Source organism: Caloenas nicobarica, chromosome 5, assembly GCF_036013445.1.
Source record: "Caloenas nicobarica isolate bCalNic1 chromosome 5, bCalNic1.hap1, whole genome shotgun sequence".
Classification (NCBI taxonomy): Eukaryota; Metazoa; Chordata; class Aves; order Columbiformes; family Columbidae; genus Caloenas; species Caloenas nicobarica.
Window position 1 is genome coordinate 31,338,561 of NC_088249.1, and position 18,057 is coordinate 31,356,617.

Consider the following 18,057-nt stretch of genomic DNA (forward strand, 5'->3'; position numbering starts at 1 on the left):
TGTATTGTCGTATAATAAAATATGTGTAATTAGGAAACTAGTAATAGCATTGTAAGTTGGAACTTATCCTTGTTGTTATAATGATCTGTTTAATTAAAGTCTTTGTCCAACGACGGTTATTTAATCTTTTCTCCATTTCGTATTTCTCTTTTCTTTTTACTAACAGATTATAGTATATTTTGTGGAAGTGCCCAGAGATTCCTTTTCAAATTGATGACAGGGTGGTCTTTAGAAACCTTTTGTTTCGTTTATTGGGTTTAGTATTTGTGGGTTTGCTTCTGAACTTGAACTTTTTGAGTGGAGTTCTATGGATTCATTGCTGTGGTATGACTAGTGCTTTGTGCAGAGAAGATTCAGAAGTATACCTAGCTTCCAATCTAGAAAAAAATTACTCTTGACTCTGTAAAATTGTCTCTTTGTGAGAGACAGGTATTATACAAGAATATTATTTAAGCCCAAGGTGTGTGTTGGGGGTTTCTGTGGGTGTGGTTTTTTGTTGTGTGTATGTGCTTTGGTTTATTTTTTTTTTGTTAACTAGGTGAGTGTGGTCTTAATAGAGTTGCACAGAGAAACAAAGCTTCTGCTTGAGGTTAATCAGTCCTAATAAACACTTTAGCGAATGGGAGGGGGGGAAAGTGCAAATGAATAAATTTTAAATACTCTGTATTCAGAAAGAACTTCAAAGGATGTTATGCTGAGAACATGGGAGATGATGTGTTTCAAGAAGATATAAGATGCGTGTTGCCTAAATCTTGGCATAATTTCAAGAACATGTATCCTGTCTAAAAGTGAAAAAAAGAATAAAGAAACCAAAACAAGAAACCAAAACCGAAATAGAGATGTTTGGGGTAAGGAGAGAACAGTCTAAAACCTTTTCCTTAGAAATAGCCATTCCATGGCTCTAATAATAGCTGTAGACAAAGAAAAAACGTGGGACTGTGTCCTGAGCGACGTATTCGCAAAGTGTATCAGTATCATTGCAACACCTGCACTGGCATTCAGCTTTGGCAAGACTTAGTCAGTCCCTCTAGAAAGCAGAGAGAAGCTCCCACAAACCCTTACAAAACTTAAAATCTGGTGACGTGACCCATGGGTGCTTTGCTCCTTGAGATCCCGTCCCGTGAGATGGGATCAGCTGCCTTGCTGTGCTGCCCTCTGTGCTGCTGGTCATGGGTGGGCTCTTGGTGCCTTCATGACACAAGGGGTGGGTGATGGTGGCAGTTGCACATCCCCCAATGAGATCCGGAGCTTTCAATGGGGCAGCTGATGGCTCTTCAGCACCTTTTGTGCCCCACTGTGCCTGTCCTCATCTGCACGGCTAGGTTGGTGCCAAAGTGTGCAGCCAGTCACGTCCCCCCATCTCAGGGCACGGTGACTGTTCACATTCACCTCCCCCCATTTGGGGGGCAGGAAGGGTCAATAGACAGGGTCCTTTACAAAGGAGATGCCCAGAGAAGCTAAGAAGCTTGTGGGCTGTGCTCGTAATGAGCACAGCCAGATCCAAGCAGGCTATAAAACGGGGCCCGTGCCAAAGACCCCTTTTGGATGGTCTTCTTGGAGGGGCAGGTCTGTGAACAGAGCTCTCCCCTTAGACTGGGATGCTCTCTACAGAGACTTCCTGGGACTCAGGGCCCTCACCTTCTCTCCGGTGAGTGACTTCTTCCAGATATATCTTTGAGTGAGCCCTTGCCCACCCCAGGCAAGCCATTTTTTTTCTGCTGAGTATCCTTGAGTGGAAGAGACCTCTTGTTCCGGTTTTTGTGATTGAGTGCGTGCTGTGGATCCTCATTATTGTCATGTGGTCATACAATAATAATAATAATAATAATATGCTCAACTGGTATCTGAACCTGTGACCATCCCTGGGATTGCCCAGGGTCAATGCTGTTGGGCTCCCAGATCTTGGTTTGCGGACGGCTCCCACAGAAGCCACTCTAGGCTGCCTGTGGCACACAGGCACTGTGCCCAGCTGTGCGGGGGTGAGAAATTACTCGGATGGCCCCAGTGCAAGAGCTGGGACTGGAGGGAGCCTTAGTGAAAGAATCATTGAAACCAGAGCCCACCACATCAGCTCTTCGACAAAATGCTCCCTGACTCCGTGGCAGCTGAGCAGTCAGTACCCTATGCCTGCCTTCCCCAGAGAAGTAATGCCCGGGCACTCACAACGCAGCATTCCTTGAAACACAGAGTTTATTGGCAGCTTTGCACAAAGTAAAGCTCCCAGAAGGAGTGGAATGGCCTCTCTCGAAGAGGGAGGACAGTCGCTGTGCCAGTGGTAACGGAGTCTCTGTCACAAGCCTCCTTGCGATGGCCTCTTAAGCTGCGTCAGGTCCCACATCCCAGAGGATGCTTTTGCTGTGGAGGGCAGGTGTGGCAGCCATTTCCACGGCTGAGAGAGCAGCGTGTTCTCCGTGCTCAGTTCTGCGACACCAGCTCCCTGGGGAGTGTCTGGGATGCCCCGATTCTCCACCTGGACCCCAGTGAACGCGCAGAGGCACGTCAGCGCTGCCTCTCTCCTGGTCCCTGCCCGGCCAGAGCTTTCGGCAGGAGTCTCTGGGCCCACACGCCATGCTGGCTGTGACAGTGTGACCAGAGAGCAGGGCAGAAGTCCTCTTTGTCGCCAGTGTAGTCGTCCCCGGCTACGGCGCTGGGGAGAGCGCCAAGAGGAGAAGGCTGCTGCTCTGGGCAGAGGGCTGCTGCACAGGATTTTCCCTTTCTTTTCTGTGTCCTACGTTCTCCCCTCTTTTTCTTTCCTGCACGCGGTGTTCTCTGCCATCACGTGTGAGCCCCAGAGACACAGCTCCGTGCATGAAGACGTCTTTCACTGTCCGTGGTAGAGCAGTCTTGTGAGCCGATTTTGCAGCTCACTGAACTCATGCAGTGCCTCGGCATGGGCGGCAGGATCCTGCGCCAGGTGCTGGAAGAGGTTGAGTGGCTCAGCCGTTTCGAAGGCTGGGGGCAAGAGGATCTCTTGAGGCATGTCCTTATTGCCGAAGAAGAAGTCATCGAGGCGTCTCTCCATCAGGCAGGCACGCAGGTACATCATGATATCCTGTAGGCGCAGCAGGAAATGCCTCCTGCGCCAGGCTGACGGGGGTCTGGTGTTCAGGAGGTGCATGAAAACCGTCTTCAAGGTGTAAGTGGAAAAGGCTGTGTCCAGACTGACGTAGGCACAGAGCTGCAGGCATTTGAGGTGGAAGCTGTTAGGCGGGGTCTGCCTGGCAAAACTCCTGAAGAACCTCATCTCTGCCACAGCGTAGCTGTCTACCCACGTGGTGCTTTGGGTGAAGATGTGCCGTGCACGCTGGCTGCTCAGGAAGACGTCCGAGTCGCCTTGCCGCACCCCAAACACGATCTCGATGAAGAGGGTTCTCCTGGAGGCTTTCCTCAGCAGCAGCAGCTTGCAGAAGCGCTCGGAGGGCAGCACGTTTAGCTTGTAGCGCCGTGCCCGAGGCACAAAGCCCCAGAATGAGGACACGCAGTCCTGGAACCACTGGGCAGTTTTCTGCACATCCAGGTAGGGGCCGGTGCAGAGGGTGTCTAGGAGGCTGGGGTGCTGAATTCTCCTCAGCTCCTCCTGGGGGTGGTGGAGGAAGCACAGCGTGTTCTCCACTGCTTGCTCCCCGCTGCAGGTGCACACCAACTCCACGCGGACGCGGGAATGCGACGCCGGCGTCTCCCCTGCGGTGCCCAGCTCCAGGTGGAAGATGTGCCCACGGGGGGGCTTCAGGGGAACGAGCAGGCGGTAGACAGCATCGTCCTCACGGGGACTCCAGCCCTCAAAGGTGCTGCCCACCTTGATGGCAGATGGCAGCACTGGGAAGAACGGATTGGACGAGTACAGGTGGATGGCATAAAGGAGGTTGCCCACTAGATCCTCCACCACCTGGCGTCTGTAGTCAAGGTTCTGCACTGGCCACCGGATGCGCTTTGCAATTCTTCTGCTCTTCTCGCTCACATCATCAAAATCTTCTTCTTCACTTTCTTCCTCCTCCTCGTCCTCCTCCTCCTCCACCGGCTCGCTGTCGCCGCTGGAGCTCTCGTCTTCACTGCTGCTGCTGCTCCTATCTGGCTCAGGCTCACGGCTCCTTTTCCTGAGCCAGCAGCCGAGTCCGAAGAGCAGGGCCAGGCCTCCAGCAACGGCCCAGAACTGCCACTGCTGCAAGGCAGAGAGGAGCAGGGCTCCCCAGGCAAAGCCGCTCTGCTCCTGGATGCTCTGCTCCTTGGTCCTCTGCTCCTGGCTCATCTCCTCCACCTCCTGCCACAGCCGAGTCATCTCCTGTCTCAGGAACTCTGCACGCTGCCGCATGCGCTCGCGCGTGGCCTCATCCAGCTCGTCGCCGACCCCCCGCACGTTGTGAGTGAGGGTATGCACGAACCAGAAGAGTAATTTTATGGCAGCCATGGCCTGCAGGAGGAGCGAGAGAAGGGGTTCAGCGGGGCCGGGCGGCAGGGAGCTGGCGGCACGGGCAGCGGGGACGGGGGCCACAGGGAGCTGGGGGCGGGTAGGAGAGGGGCCGAGGCAGCTGGGAGGCAGCAAGGAAGGCCTGTGCCCAGCCCCGACGGCGGCACCGCGCCCTGCCCAAGGCGTTCGTTCCCGCGAGCGGCTGGGCCATGGCTGGAGGGTGAGAACCCACCCCCAAGGGCCCAGGTTTCAGCCCCAGCCCTTGTCCAGCCCAGCCTCCCCCCGCCTGCACACTCACCGCTGGCCCAGGCTTTACTGGGGCAGCGCTGCTGCTGGCGCCCCGGTAACTGCCCCGTGAGGACTCGTCCCCTCTGATGTCACAGGCGCCAGAGCGCGTCACGGCCGCGCCTGCTGGCCAGCCTTTTGGAGTCCTCTGAGGACTTTGCTGAAGGCAGCTGAGAAATTAGAATCGTGGAACAGAATCGTTTTGGTTGGAAGAGACTGTCGGGGTGATCGAGTCGAACCATAACGTAACTCTAGCGCTAAATTCTCACAGTACTTTTTTGTTTTCCCTTGAAGTCAACTGAGCACTTGGTAACCTGCAAAGACACATAGGATTCCGCAGTTTGGGATTTGATTCTGTAGTGGGTTTTGATTGAATAGCTTAGTCAGTGCTCACCTGTAAGGAAGAGTTTGTTTGTGACTGGTTACTGAGAAGGATCCATCTCGCTGCAATTTCTTGTAGACTGGCTAATCATGGAGTATTTGGAGAGGGAAGACAAGGAAAGGGAAAACACATCTTAATAGACCCGCTCCCATGTTTTCTAGCTCCTTCCTAAATCCGTAGACTTACTGAACTTGATATTGGATCTTTATACTTAATTTTTTTGACAGTCCTTTTTTTGTCAGCTTGTGTAATTGACGTTTAAACTCATCTAGGTTTCCTAGTGTTTTGTGTCAGTAGTTACACGGTTTGAGTTGCCTGTTCCCTTTTTTTGGTTCACTTAATTGGATGCCTTGTAGTTACTGTGAGAAATTGTAAAGAAAACAGAGTCGTTACTCCCTCTTCGTCATCTTCGTGCTTTTCTTGAAGTTAGGACCCAGAATGTACTTCTCCCCTGCCTTCATCCTTGCCAACGTTTAGCTCTTTGGTCTAGATTGAAAAACGATACTTTCGCACTGAAAAATTTCCCTGCGCAATCTTTGGTCATTCTTGTCATGTTACTCTGTATGGCTTTTAGGTTTACTTTACCTTACACAAGATGGAAGTACAGCTACCGTACAGTACTACTGAACGCGTACAAGAGTATCTTCGTTATGTTGCAAATAAGGAAAATAGGTTTAAATCAAATTATACAGTACGGGGTATAGACGCATGTATTGTCGTATAATAAAATATGTGTAATTAGGAAACTAGTAATAGCATTGTAAGTTGGAACTTATCCTTGTTGTTATAATGATCTGTTTAATTAAAGTCTTTGTCCAACGACGGTTATTTAATCTTTTCTCCATTTCGTATTTCTCTTTTCTTTTTACTAACAGATTATAGTATATTTTGTGGAAGTGCCCAGAGATTCCTTTTCAAATTGATGACAGGGTGGTCTTTAGAAACCTTTTGTTTCGTTCATTGGGTTTAGTATTTGTGGGTTTGCTTCTGAACTTGAACTTTTTGAGTGGAGTTCTATGGATTCATTGCTGTGGTATGACTAGTGCTTTGTGCAGAGAAGATTCAGAAGTATACCTAGCTTCCAATCTAGAAAAAAATTACTCTTGACTCTGTAAAATTGTCTCTTTGTGAGAGACAGGTATTATACAAGAATATTATTTAAGCCCAAGGTGTGTGTTGGGGGTTTCTGTGGGTGTGGTTTTTTGTTGTGTGTATGTGCTTTGGTTTATTTTTTTTTTGTTAACTAGGTGAGTGTGGTCTTAATAGAGTTGCACAGAGAAACAAAGCTTCTGCTTGAGGTTAATCAGTCCTAATAAACACTTTAGCGAATGGGAGGGGGGGAAAGTGCAAATGAATAAATTTTAAATACTCTGTATTCAGAAAGAACTTCAAAGGATGTTATGCTGAGAACATGGGAGATGATGTGTTTCAAGAAGATATAAGATGCGTGTTGCCTAAATCTTGGCATAATTTCAAGAACATGTATCCTGTCTAAAAGTGAAAAAAAGAATAAAGAAACCAAAACAAGAAACCAAAACCGAAATAGAGATGTTTGGGGTAAGGAGAGAACAGTCTAAAACCTTTTCCTTAGAAATAGCCATTCCATGGCTCTAATAATAGCTGTAGACAAAGAAAAAACGTGGGACTGTGTCCTGAGCGACGTATTCGCAAAGTGTATCAGTATCACTGCAACACCTGCACTGGCATTCAGCTTTGGCAAGACTTAGTCAGTCCCTCTAGAAAGCAGAGAGAAGCTCCCACAAACCCTTACAAAACTTAAAATCTGGTGACGTGACCCATGGGTGCTTTGCTCCTTGAGATCCCGTCCCGTGAGATGGGATCAGCTGCCTTGCTGTGCTGCCCTCTGTGCTGCTGGTCATGGGTGGGCTCTTGGTGCCTTCATGACACAAGGGGTGGGTGATGGTGGCAGTTGCACATCCCCCAATGAGATCCGGAGCTTTCAATGGGGCAGCTGATGGCTCTTCAGCACCTTTTGTGCCCCACTGCGCCTGTCCTCATCTGCACGGCTAGGTTGGTGCCAAAGTGTGCAGCCAGTCACGTCCCCCCATCTCAGGGCACGGTGACTGTTCACATTCACCTCCCCCCATTTGGGGGGCAGGAAGGGTCAATAGACAGGGTCCTTTACAAAGGAGATGCCCAGAGAAGCTAAGAAGCTTGTGGGCTGTGCTCGTAATGAGCACAGCCAGATCCAAGCAGGCTATAAAACGGGGCCCGTGCCAAAGACCCCTTTTGGATGGTCTTCTTGGAGGGGCAGGTCTGTGAACAGAGCTCTCCCCTTAGACTGGGATGCTCTCTACAGAGACTTCCTGGGACTCAGGGCCCTCACCTTCTCTCCGGTGAGTGACTTCTTCCAGATATATCTTTGAGTGAGCCCTTGCCCACCCCAGGCAAGCCATTTTTTTTCTGCTGAGTATCCTTGAGTGGAAGAGACCTCTTGTTCCGGTTTTTGTGATTGAGTGCGTGCTGTGGATCCTCATTATTGTCATGTGGTCATACAATAATAATAATAATAATAATATGCTCAACTGGTATCTGAACCTGTGACCATCCCTGGGATTGCCCAGGGTCAATGCTGTTGGGCTCCCAGATCTTGGTTTGCGGACGGCTCCCACAGAAGCCACTCTAGGCTGCCTGTGGCACACAGGCACTGTGCCCAGCTGTGCGGGGGTGAGAAATTACTCGGATGGCCCCAGTGCAAGAGCTGGGACTGGAGGGAGCCTTAGTGAAAGAATCATTGAAACCAGAGCCCACCACATCAGCTCTTCGACAAAATGCTCCCTGACTCCGTGGCAGCTGAGCAGTCAGTACCCTATGCCTGCCTTCCCCAGAGAAGTAATGCCCGGGCACTCACAACGCAGCATTCCTTGAAACACAGAGTTTATTGGCAGCTTTGCACAAAGTAAAGCTCCCAGAAGGAGTGGAATGGCCTCTCTCGAAGAGGGAGGACAGTCGCTGTGCCAGTGGTAACGGAGTCTCTGTCACAAGCCTCCTTGCGATGGCCTCTTAAGCTGCGTCAGGTCCCACGTCCCAGAGGATGCTTTTGCTGTGCAGGGCAGGTGTGGCAGCCATTTCCACGGCTGAGAGAGCAGCGTGTTCTCCGTGCTCAGTTCTGCGACACCAGCTCCCTGGGGAGTGTCTGGGATGCCCCGATTCTCCACCTGGACCCCAGTGAACGCGCAGAGGCACGTCAGCGCTGCCTCTCTCCTGGTCCCTGCCCGGCCAGAGCTTTCGGCAGGAGTCTCTGGGCCCACACGCCATGCTGGCTGTGACAGTGTGACCAGAGAGCAGGGCAGAAGTCCTCTTTGTCGCCAGTGTAGTCGTCCCCGGCTACGGCGCTGGGGAGAGCGCCAAGAGGAGAAGGCTGCTGCTCTGGGCAGAGGGCTGCTGCACAGGATTTTCCCTTTCTTTTCTGTGTCCTACGTTCTCCCCTCTTTTTCTTTCCTGCACGCGGTGTTCTCTGCCATCACGTGTGAGCCCCAGAGACACAGCTCCGTGCATGAAGACGTCTTTCACTGTCCGTGGTAGAGCAGTCTTGTGAGCCGATTTTGCAGCTCACTGAACTCATGCAGTGCCTCGGCATGGGCGGCAGGATCCTGCGCCAGGTGCTGGAAGAGGTTGAGTGGCTCAGCCGTTTCGAAGGCTGGGGGCAAGAGGATCTCTTGAGGCATGTCCTTATTGCCGAAGAAGAAGTCATCGAGGCGTCTCTCCATCAGGCAGGCACGCAGGTACATCATGATATCCTGTAGGCGCAGCAGGAAATGCCTCCTGCGCCAGGCTGACGGGGGTCTGGTGTTCAGGAGGTGCATGAAAACCGTCTTCAAGGTGTAAGTGGAAAAGGCTGTGTCCAGACTGACGTAGGCACAGAGCTGCAGGCATTTGAGGTGGAAGCTGTTAGGCGGGGTCTGCCTGGCAAAACTCCTGAAGAACCTCATCTCTGCCACAGCGTAGCTGTCTACCCACGTGGTGCTTTGGGTGAAGATGTGCCGTGCACGCTGGCTGCTCAGGAAGACGTCCGAGTCGCCTTGCCGCACCCCAAACACGATCTCGATGAAGAGGGTTCTCCTGGAGGCTTTCCTCAGCAGCAGCAGCTTGCAGAAGCGCTCGGAGGGCAGCACGTTTAGCTTGTAGCGCCGTGCCCGAGGCACAAAGCCCCAGAATGAGGACACGCAGTCCTGGAACCACTGGGCAGTTTTCTGCACATCCAGGTAGGGGCCGGTGCAGAGGGTGTCTAGGAGGCTGGGGTGCTGAATTCTCCTCAGCTCCTCCTGGGGGTGGTGGAGGAAGCACAGCGTGTTCTCCACTGCTTGCTCCCCGCTGCAGGTGCACACCAACTCCACGCGGACGCGGGAATGCGACGCCGGCGTCTCCCCTGCGGTGCCCAGCTCCAGGTGGAAGATGTGCCCACGGGGGGGCTTCAGGGGAACGAGCAGGCGGTAGACAGCATCGTCCTCACGGGGACTCCAGCCCTCAAAGGTGCTGCCCACCTTGATGGCAGATGGCAGCACTGGGAAGAACGGATTGGACGAGTACAGGTGGATGGCATAAAGGAGGTTGCCCACTAGATCCTCCACCACCTGGCGTCTGTAGTCAAGGTTCTGCACTGGCCACCGGATGCGCTTTGCAATTCTTCTGCTCTTCTCGCTCACATCATCAAAATCTTCTTTTTCACTTTCTTCCTCCTCGTCCTCCTCCTCCTCCTCCTCCACCGGCTCGCTGTCGCCGCTGGAGCTCTCGTCTTCACTGCTGCTGCTGCTCCTATCTGGCTCAGGCTCACGGCTCCTTTTCCTGAGCCAGCAGCCGAGTCCGAAGAGCAGGGCCAGGCCTCCAGCAACGGCCCAGAACTGCCACTGCTGCAAGGCAGAGAGGAGCAGGGCTCCCCAGGCAAAGCCGCTCTGCTCCTGGATGCTCTGCTCCTTGGTCCTCTGCTCCTGGCTCATCTCCTCCACCTCCTGCCACAGCCGAGTCATCTCCTGTCTCAGGAACTCTGCACGCTGCCGCATGCGCTCGCGCGTGGCCTCATCCAGCTCGTCGCCGACCCCCCGCACGTTGTGAGTGAGGGTATGCACGAACCAGAAGAGTAATTTTATGGCAGCCATGGCCTGCAGGAGGAGCGAGAGAAGGGGTTCAGCGGGGCCGGGCGGCAGGGAGCTGGCGGCACGGGCAGCGGGGACGGGGGCCGCAGGGAGCTGGGGGCGGGTAGGAGAGGGGCCGAGGCAGCTGGGAGGCAGCAAGGAAGGCCTGTGCCCAGCCCCGACGGCGGCACCGCGCCCTGCCCAAGGCGTTCGTTCCCGCGAGCGGCTGGGCCATGGCTGGAGGGTGAGAACCCACCCCCAAGGGCCCAGGTTTCAGCCCCAGCCCTTGTCCAGCCCAGCCTCCCCCCGCCTGCACACTCACCGCTGGCCCAGGCTTTACTGGGGCAGCGCTGCTGCTGGCGCCCCGGTAACTGCCCCGTGAGGACTCGTCCCCTCTGATGTCACAGGCGCCAGAGCGCGTCACGGCCGCGCCTGCTGGCCAGCCTTTTGGAGTCCTCTGAGGACTTTGCTGAAGGCAGCTGAGAAATTAGAATCGTGGAACAGAATCGTTTTGGTTGGAAGAGACTGTCGGGGTGATCGAGTCGAACCATAACGTAACTCTAGCGCTAAATTCTCACAGTACTTTTTTGTTTTCCCTTGAAGTCAACTGAGCACTTGGTAACCTGCAAAGACACATAGGATTCCGCAGTTTGGGATTTGATTCTGTAGTGGGTTTTGATTGAATAGCTTAGTCAGTGCTCACCTGTAAGGAAGAGTTTGTTTGTGACTGGTTACTGAGAAGGATCCATCTCGCTGCAATTTCTTGTAGACTGGCTAATCATGGAGTATTTGGAGAGGGAAGACAAGGAAAGGGAAAACACATCTTAATAGACCCGCTCCCATGTTTTCTAGCTCCTTCCTAAATCCGTAGACTTACTGAACTTGATATTGGATCTTTATACTTAATTTTTTTGACAGTCCTTTTTTTGTCAGCTTGTGTAATTGACGTTTAAACTCATCTAGGTTTCCTAGTGTTTTGTGTCAGTAGTTACACGGTTTGAGTTGCCTGTTCCCTTTTTTTGGTTCACTTAATTGGATGCCTTGTAGTTACTGTGAGAAATTGTAAAGAAAACAGAGTCGTTACTCCCTCTTCGTCATCTTCGTGCTTTTCTTGAAGTTAGGACCCAGAATGTACTTCTCCCCTGCCTTCATCCTTGCCAACGTTTAGCTCTTTGGTCTAGATTGAAAAACGATACTTTCGCACTGAAAAATTTCCCTGCGCAATCTTTGGTCATTCTTGTCATGTTACTCTGTATGGCTTTTAGGTTTACTTTACCTTACACAAGATGGAAGTACAGCTACCGTACAGTACTACTGAACGCGTACAAGAGTATCTTCGTTATGTTGCAAATAAGGAAAATAGGTTTAAATCAAATTATACAGTACGGGGTATAGACGCATGTATTGTCGTATAATAAAATATGTGTAATTAGGAAACTAGTAATAGCATTGTAAGTTGGAACTTATCCTTGTTGTTATAATGATCTGTTTAATTAAAGTCTTTGTCCAACGACGGTTATTTAATCTTTTCTCCATTTCGTATTTCTCTTTTCTTTTTACTAACAGATTATAGTATATTTTGTGGAAGTGCCCAGAGATTCCTTTTCAAATTGATGACAGGGTGGTCTTTAGAAACCTTTTGTTTCGTTCATTGGGTTTAGTATTTGTGGGTTTGCTTCTGAACTTGAACTTTTTGAGTGGAGTTCTATGGATTCATTGCTGTGGTATGACTAGTGCTTTGTGCAGAGAAGATTCAGAAGTATACCTAGCTTCCAATCTAGAAAAAAATTACTCTTGACTCTGTAAAATTGTCTCTTTGTGAGAGACAGGTATTATACAAGAATATTATTTAAGCCCAAGGTGTGTGTTGGGGGTTTCTGTGGGTGTGGTTTTTTGTTGTGTGTATGTGCTTTGGTTTATTTTTTTTTTGTTAACTAGGTGAGTGTGGTCTTAATAGAGTTGCACAGAGAAACAAAGCTTCTGCTTGAGGTTAATCAGTCCTAATAAACACTTTAGCGAATGGGAGGGGGGGAAAGTGCAAATGAATAAATTTTAAATACTCTGTATTCAGAAAGAACTTCAAAGGATGTTATGCTGAGAACATGGGAGATGATGTGTTTCAAGAAGATATAAGATGCGTGTTGCCTAAATCTTGGCATAATTTCAAGAACATGTATCCTGTCTAAAAGTGAAAAAAAGAATAAAGAAACCAAAACAAGAAACCAAAACCGAAATAGAGATGTTTGGGGTAAGGAGAGAACAGTCTAAAACCTTTTCCTTAGAAATAGCCATTCCATGGCTCTAATAATAGCTGTAGACAAAGAAAAAACGTGGGACTGTGTCCTGAGCGACGTATTCGCAAAGTGTATCAGTATCACTGCAACACCTGCACTGGCATTCAGCTTTGGCAAGACTTAGTCAGTCCCTCTAGAAAGCAGAGAGAAGCTCCCACAAACCCTTACAAAACTTAAAATCTGGTGACGTGACCCATGGGTGCTTTGCTCCTTGAGATCCCGTCCCGTGAGATGGGATCAGCTGCCTTGCTGTGCTGCCCTCTGTGCTGCTGGTCATGGGTGGGCTCTTGGTGCCTTCATGACACAAGGGGTGGGTGATGGTGGCAGTTGCACATCCCCCAATGAGATCCGGAGCTTTCAATGGGGCAGCTGATGGCTCTTCAGCACCTTTTGTGCCCCACTGCGCCTGTCCTCATCTGCACGGCTAGGTTGGTGCCAAAGTGTGCAGCCAGTCACGTCCCCCCATCTCAGGGCACGGTGACTGTTCACATTCACCTCCCCCCATTTGGGGGGCAGGAAGGGTCAATAGACAGGGTCCTTTACAAAGGAGATGCCCAGAGAAGCTAAGAAGCTTGTGGGCTGTGCTCGTAATGAGCACAGCCAGATCCAAGCAGGCTATAAAACGGGGCCCGTGCCAAAGACCCCTTTTGGATGGTCTTCTTGGAGGGGCAGGTCTGTGAACAGAGCTCTCCCCTTAGACTGGGATGCTCTCTACAGAGACTTCCTGGGACTCAGGGCCCTCACCTTCTCTCCGGTGAGTGACTTCTTCCAGATATATCTTTGAGTGAGCCCTTGCCCACCCCAGGCAAGCCATTTTTTTTCTGCTGAGTATCCTTGAGTGGAAGAGACCTCTTGTTCCGGTTTTTGTGATTGAGTGCGTGCTGTGGATCCTCATTATTGTCATGTGGTCATACAATAATAATAATAATAATAATATGCTCAACTGGTATCTGAACCTGTGACCATCCCTGGGATTGCCCAGGGTCAATGCTGTTGGGCTCCCAGATCTTGGTTTGCGGACGGCTCCCACAGAAGCCACTCTAGGCTGCCTGTGGCACACAGGCACTGTGCCCAGCTGTGCGGGGGTGAGAAATTACTCGGATGGCCCCAGTGCAAGAGCTGGGACTGGAGGGAGCCTTAGTGAAAGAATCATTGAAACCAGAGCCCACCACATCAGCTCTTCGACAAAATGCTCCCTGACTCCGTGGCAGCTGAGCAGTCAGTACCCTATGCCTGCCTTCCCCAGAGAAGTAATGCCCGGGCACTCACAACGCAGCATTCCTTGAAACACAGAGTTTATTGGCAGCTTTGCACAAAGTAAAGCTCCCAGAAGGAGTGGAATGGCCTCTCTCGAAGAGGGAGGACAGTCGCTGTGCCAGTGGTAACGGAGTCTCTGTCACAAGCCTCCTTGCGATGGCCTCTTAAGCTGCGTCAGGTCCCACGTCCCAGAGGATGCTTTTGCTGTGCAGGGCAGGTGTGGCAGCCATTTCCACGGCTGAGAGAGCAGCGTGTTCTCCGTGCTCAGTTCTGCGACACCAGCTCCCTGGGGAGTGTCTGGGATGCCCCGATTCTCCACCTGGACCCCAGTGAACGCGCAGAGGCACGTCAGCGCTGCCTCTCTCCTGGTCCCTGCCCGGCCAGAGCTTTCGGCAGGAGTCTCTGGGCCCACACGCCATGCTGGCTGTGACAGTGTGACCAGAGAGCAGGGCAGAAGTCCTCTTTGTCGCCAGTGTAGTCGTCCCCGGCTACGGCGCTGGGGAGAGCGCCAAGAGGAGAAGGCTGCTGCTCTGGGCAGAGGGCTGCTGCACAGGATTTTCCCTTTCTTTTCTGTGTCCTACGTTCTCCCCTCTTTTTCTTTCCTGCACGCGGTGTTCTCTGCCATCACGTGTGAGCCCCAGAGACACAGCTCCGTGCATGAAGACGTCTTTCACTGTCCGTGGTAGAGCAGTCTTGTGAGCCGATTTTGCAGCTCACTGAACTCATGCAGTGCCTCGGCATGGGCGGCAGGATCCTGCGCCAGGTGCTGGAAGAGGTTGAGTGGCTCAGCCGTTTCGAAGGCTGGGGGCAAGAGGATCTCTTGAGGCATGTCCTTATTGCCGAAGAAGAAGTCATCGAGGCGTCTCTCCATCAGGCAGGCACGCAGGTACATCATGATATCCTGTAGGCGCAGCAGGAAATGCCTCCTGCGCCAGGCTGACGGGGGTCTGGTGTTCAGGAGGTGCATGAAAACCGTCTTCAAGGTGTAAGTGGAAAAGGCTGTGTCCAGACTGACGTAGGCACAGAGCTGCAGGCATTTGAGGTGGAAGCTGTTAGGCGGGGTCTGCCTGGCAAAACTCCTGAAGAACCTCATCTCTGCCACAGCGTAGCTGTCTACCCACGTGGTGCTTTGGGTGAAGATGTGCCGTGCACGCTGGCTGCTCAGGAAGACGTCCGAGTCGCCTTGCCGCACCCCAAACACGATCTCGATGAAGAGGGTTCTCCTGGAGGCTTTCCTCAGCAGCAGCAGCTTGCAGAAGCGCTCGGAGGGCAGCACGTTTAGCTTGTAGCGCCGTGCCCGAGGCACAAAGCCCCAGAATGAGGACACGCAGTCCTGGAACCACTGGGCAGTTTTCTGCACATCCAGGTAGGGGCCGGTGCAGAGGGTGTCTAGGAGGCTGGGGTGCTGAATTCTCCTCAGCTCCTCCTGGGGGTGGTGGAGGAAGCACAGCGTGTTCTCCACTGCTTGCTCCCCGCTGCAGGTGCACACCAACTCCACGCGGACGCGGGAATGCGACGCCGGCGTCTCCCCTGCGGTGCCCAGCTCCAGGTGGAAGATGTGCCCACGGGGGGGCTTCAGGGGAACGAGCAGGCGGTAGACAGCATCGTCCTCACGGGGACTCCAGCCCTCAAAGGTGCTGCCCACCTTGATGGCAGATGGCAGCACTGGGAAGAACGGATTGGACGAGTACAGGTGGATGGCATAAAGGAGGTTGCCCACTAGATCCTCCACCACCTGGCGTCTGTAGTCAAGGTTCTGCACTGGCCACCGGATGCGCTTTGCAATTCTTCTGCTCTTCTCGCTCACATCATCAAAATCTTCTTTTTCACTTTCTTCCTCCTCGTCCTCCTCCTCCTCCTCCTCCACCGGCTCGCTGTCGCCGCTGGAGCTCTCGTCTTCACTGCTGCTGCTGCTCCTATCTGGCTCAGGCTCACGGCTCCTTTTCCTGAGCCAGCAGCCGAGTCCGAAGAGCAGGGCCAGGCCTCCAGCAACGGCCCAGAACTGCCACTGCTGCAAGGCAGAGAGGAGCAGGGCTCCCCAGGCAAAGCCGCTCTGCTCCTGGATGCTCTGCTCCTTGGTCCTCTGCTCCTGGCTCATCTCCTCCACCTCCTGCCACAGCCGAGTCATCTCCTGTCTCAGGAACTCTGCACGCTGCCGCATGCGCTCGCGCGTGGCCTCATCCAGCTCGTCGCCGACCCCCCGCACGTTGTGAGTGAGGGTATGCACGAACCAGAAGAGTAATTTTATGGCAGCCATGGCCTGCAGGAGGAGCGAGAGAAGGGGTTCAGCGGGGCCGGGCGGCAGGGAGCTGGCGGCACGGGCAGCGGGGACGGGGGCCGCAGGGAGCTGGGGGCGGGTAGGAGAGGGGCCGAGGCAGCTGGGAGGCAGCAAGGAAGGCCTGTGCCCAGCCCCGACGGCGGCACCGCGCCCTGCCCAAGGCGTTCGTTCCCGCGAGCGGCTGGGCCATGGCTGGAGGGTGAGAACCCACCCCCAAGGGCCCAGGTTTCAGCCCCAGCCCTTGTCCAGCCCAGCCTCCCCCCGCCTGCACACTCACCGCTGGCCCAGGCTTTACTGGGGCAGCGCTGCTGCTGGCGCCCCGGTAACTGCCCCGTGAGGACTCGTCCCCTCTGATGTCACAGGCGCCAGAGCGCGTCACGGCCGCGCCTGCTGGCCAGCCTTTTGGAGTCCTCTGAGGACTTTGCTGAAGGCAGCTGAGAAATTAGAATCGTGGAACAGAATCGTTTTGGTTGGAAGAGACTGTCGGGGTGATCGAGTCGAACCATAACGTAACTCTAGCGCTAAATTCTCACAGTACTTTTTTGTTTTCCCTTGAAGTCAACTGAGCACTTGGTAACCTGCAAAGACACATAGGATTCCGCAGTTTGGGATTTGATTCTGTAGTGGGTTTTGATTGAATAGCTTAGTCAGTGCTCACCTGTAAGGAAGAGTTTGTTTGTGACTGGTTACTGAGAAGGATCCATCTCGCTGCAATTTCTTGTAGACTGGCTAATCATGGAGTATTTGGAGAGGGAAGACAAGGAAAGGGAAAACACATCTTAATAGACCCGCTCCCATGTTTTCTAGCTCCTTCCTAAATCCGTAGACTTACTGAACTTGATATTGGATCTTTATACTTAATTTTTTTGACAGTCCTTTTTTTGTCAGCTTGTGTAATTGACGTTTAAACTCATCTAGGTTTCCTAGTGTTTTGTGTCAGTAGTTACACGGTTTGAGTTGCCTGTTCCCTTTTTTTGGTTCACTTAATTGGATGCCTTGTAGTTACTGTGAGAAATTGTAAAGAAAACAGAGTCGTTACTCCCTCTTCGTCATCTTCGTGCTTTTCTTGAAGTTAGGACCCAGAATGTACTTCTCCCCTGCCTTCATCCTTGCCAACGTTTAGCTCTTTGGTCTAGATTGAAAAACGATACTTTCGCACTGAAAAATTTCCCTGCGCAATCTTTGGTCATTCTTGTCATGTTACTCTGTATGGCTTTTAGGTTTACTTTACCTTACACAAGATGGAAGTACAGCTACCGTACAGTACTACTGAACGCGTACAAGAGTATCTTCGTTATGTTGCAAATAAGGAAAATAGGTTTAAATCAAATTATACAGTACGGGGTATAGACGCATGTATTGTCGTATAATAAAATATGTGTAATTAGGAAACTAGTAATAGCATTGTAAGTTGGAACTTATCCTTGTTGTTATAATGATCTGTTTAATTAAAGTCTTTGTCCAACGACGGTTATTTAATCTTTTCTCCATTTCGTATTTCTCTTTTCTTTTTACTAACAGATTATAGTATATTTTGTGGAAGTGCCCAGAGATTCCTTTTCAAATTGATGACAGGGTGGTCTTTAGAAACCTTTTGTTTCGTTCATTGGGTTTAGTATTTGTGGGTTTGCTTCTGAACTTGAACTTTTTGAGTGGAGTTCTATGGATTCATTGCTGTGGTATGACTAGTGCTTTGTGCAGAGAAGATTCAGAAGTATACCTAGCTTCCAATCTAGAAAAAAATTACTCTTGACTCTGTAAAATTGTCTCTTTGTGAGAGACAGGTATTATACAAGAATATTATTTAAGCCCAAGGTGTGTGTTGGGGGTTTCTGTGGGTGTGGTTTTTTGTTGTGTGTATGTGCTTTGGTTTATTTTTTTTTTGTTAACTAGGTGAGTGTGGTCTTAATAGAGTTGCACAGAGAAACAAAGCTTCTGCTTGAGGTTAATCAGTCCTAATAAACACTTTAGCGAATGGGAGGGGGGGAAAGTGCAAATGAATAAATTTTAAATACTCTGTATTCAGAAAGAACTTCAAAGGATGTTATGCTGAGAACATGGGA

At 51.5% G+C, this 18,057-nt stretch overlaps 4 protein-coding genes across 4 annotated transcripts in view; 1 reads left to right on the top strand and 3 right to left on the bottom strand.

Annotated features, from left to right (window-relative positions):
- The window catches only part of STXBP6 (syntaxin binding protein 6), a 208,256-nt gene that overhangs the window by 123,142 nt on the left and 67,057 nt on the right, over nt 1-18,057 (top strand). The window lies entirely within an intron of this gene.
- Nucleotides 2,822-5,533, bottom strand: LOC135989049 (inositol 1,4,5-trisphosphate receptor-interacting protein-like 1). The gene is made up of 4 exons (XM_065635560.1): nt 5,466-5,533; nt 4,704-4,860; nt 4,074-4,495; nt 2,822-4,037 (listed from the first exon to the last, which is right to left on the bottom strand). Exons 1-4 carry the CDS (start codon nt 5,531-5,533, stop codon nt 2,822-2,824), a joined length of 1,863 nt encoding a protein of 620 aa, XP_065491632.1.
- LOC135989050 (inositol 1,4,5-trisphosphate receptor-interacting protein-like 1) lies at nt 8,603-11,317 on the bottom strand. Its single transcript, XM_065635561.1, has 4 exons — nt 11,250-11,317; nt 10,488-10,644; nt 9,858-10,192; nt 8,603-9,821 (listed from the first exon to the last, which is right to left on the bottom strand). Exons 1-4 carry the CDS (start codon nt 11,315-11,317, stop codon nt 8,603-8,605), a joined length of 1,779 nt encoding a protein of 592 aa, XP_065491633.1.
- Nucleotides 14,387-17,101, bottom strand: LOC135989051 (inositol 1,4,5-trisphosphate receptor-interacting protein-like 1). Its single transcript, XM_065635562.1, has 4 exons — nt 17,034-17,101; nt 16,272-16,428; nt 15,642-15,976; nt 14,387-15,605 (listed from the first exon to the last, which is right to left on the bottom strand). The coding sequence occupies exons 1-4, from the start codon at nt 17,099-17,101 to the stop codon at nt 14,387-14,389; spliced, it is 1,779 nt and encodes a 592-aa protein (XP_065491634.1).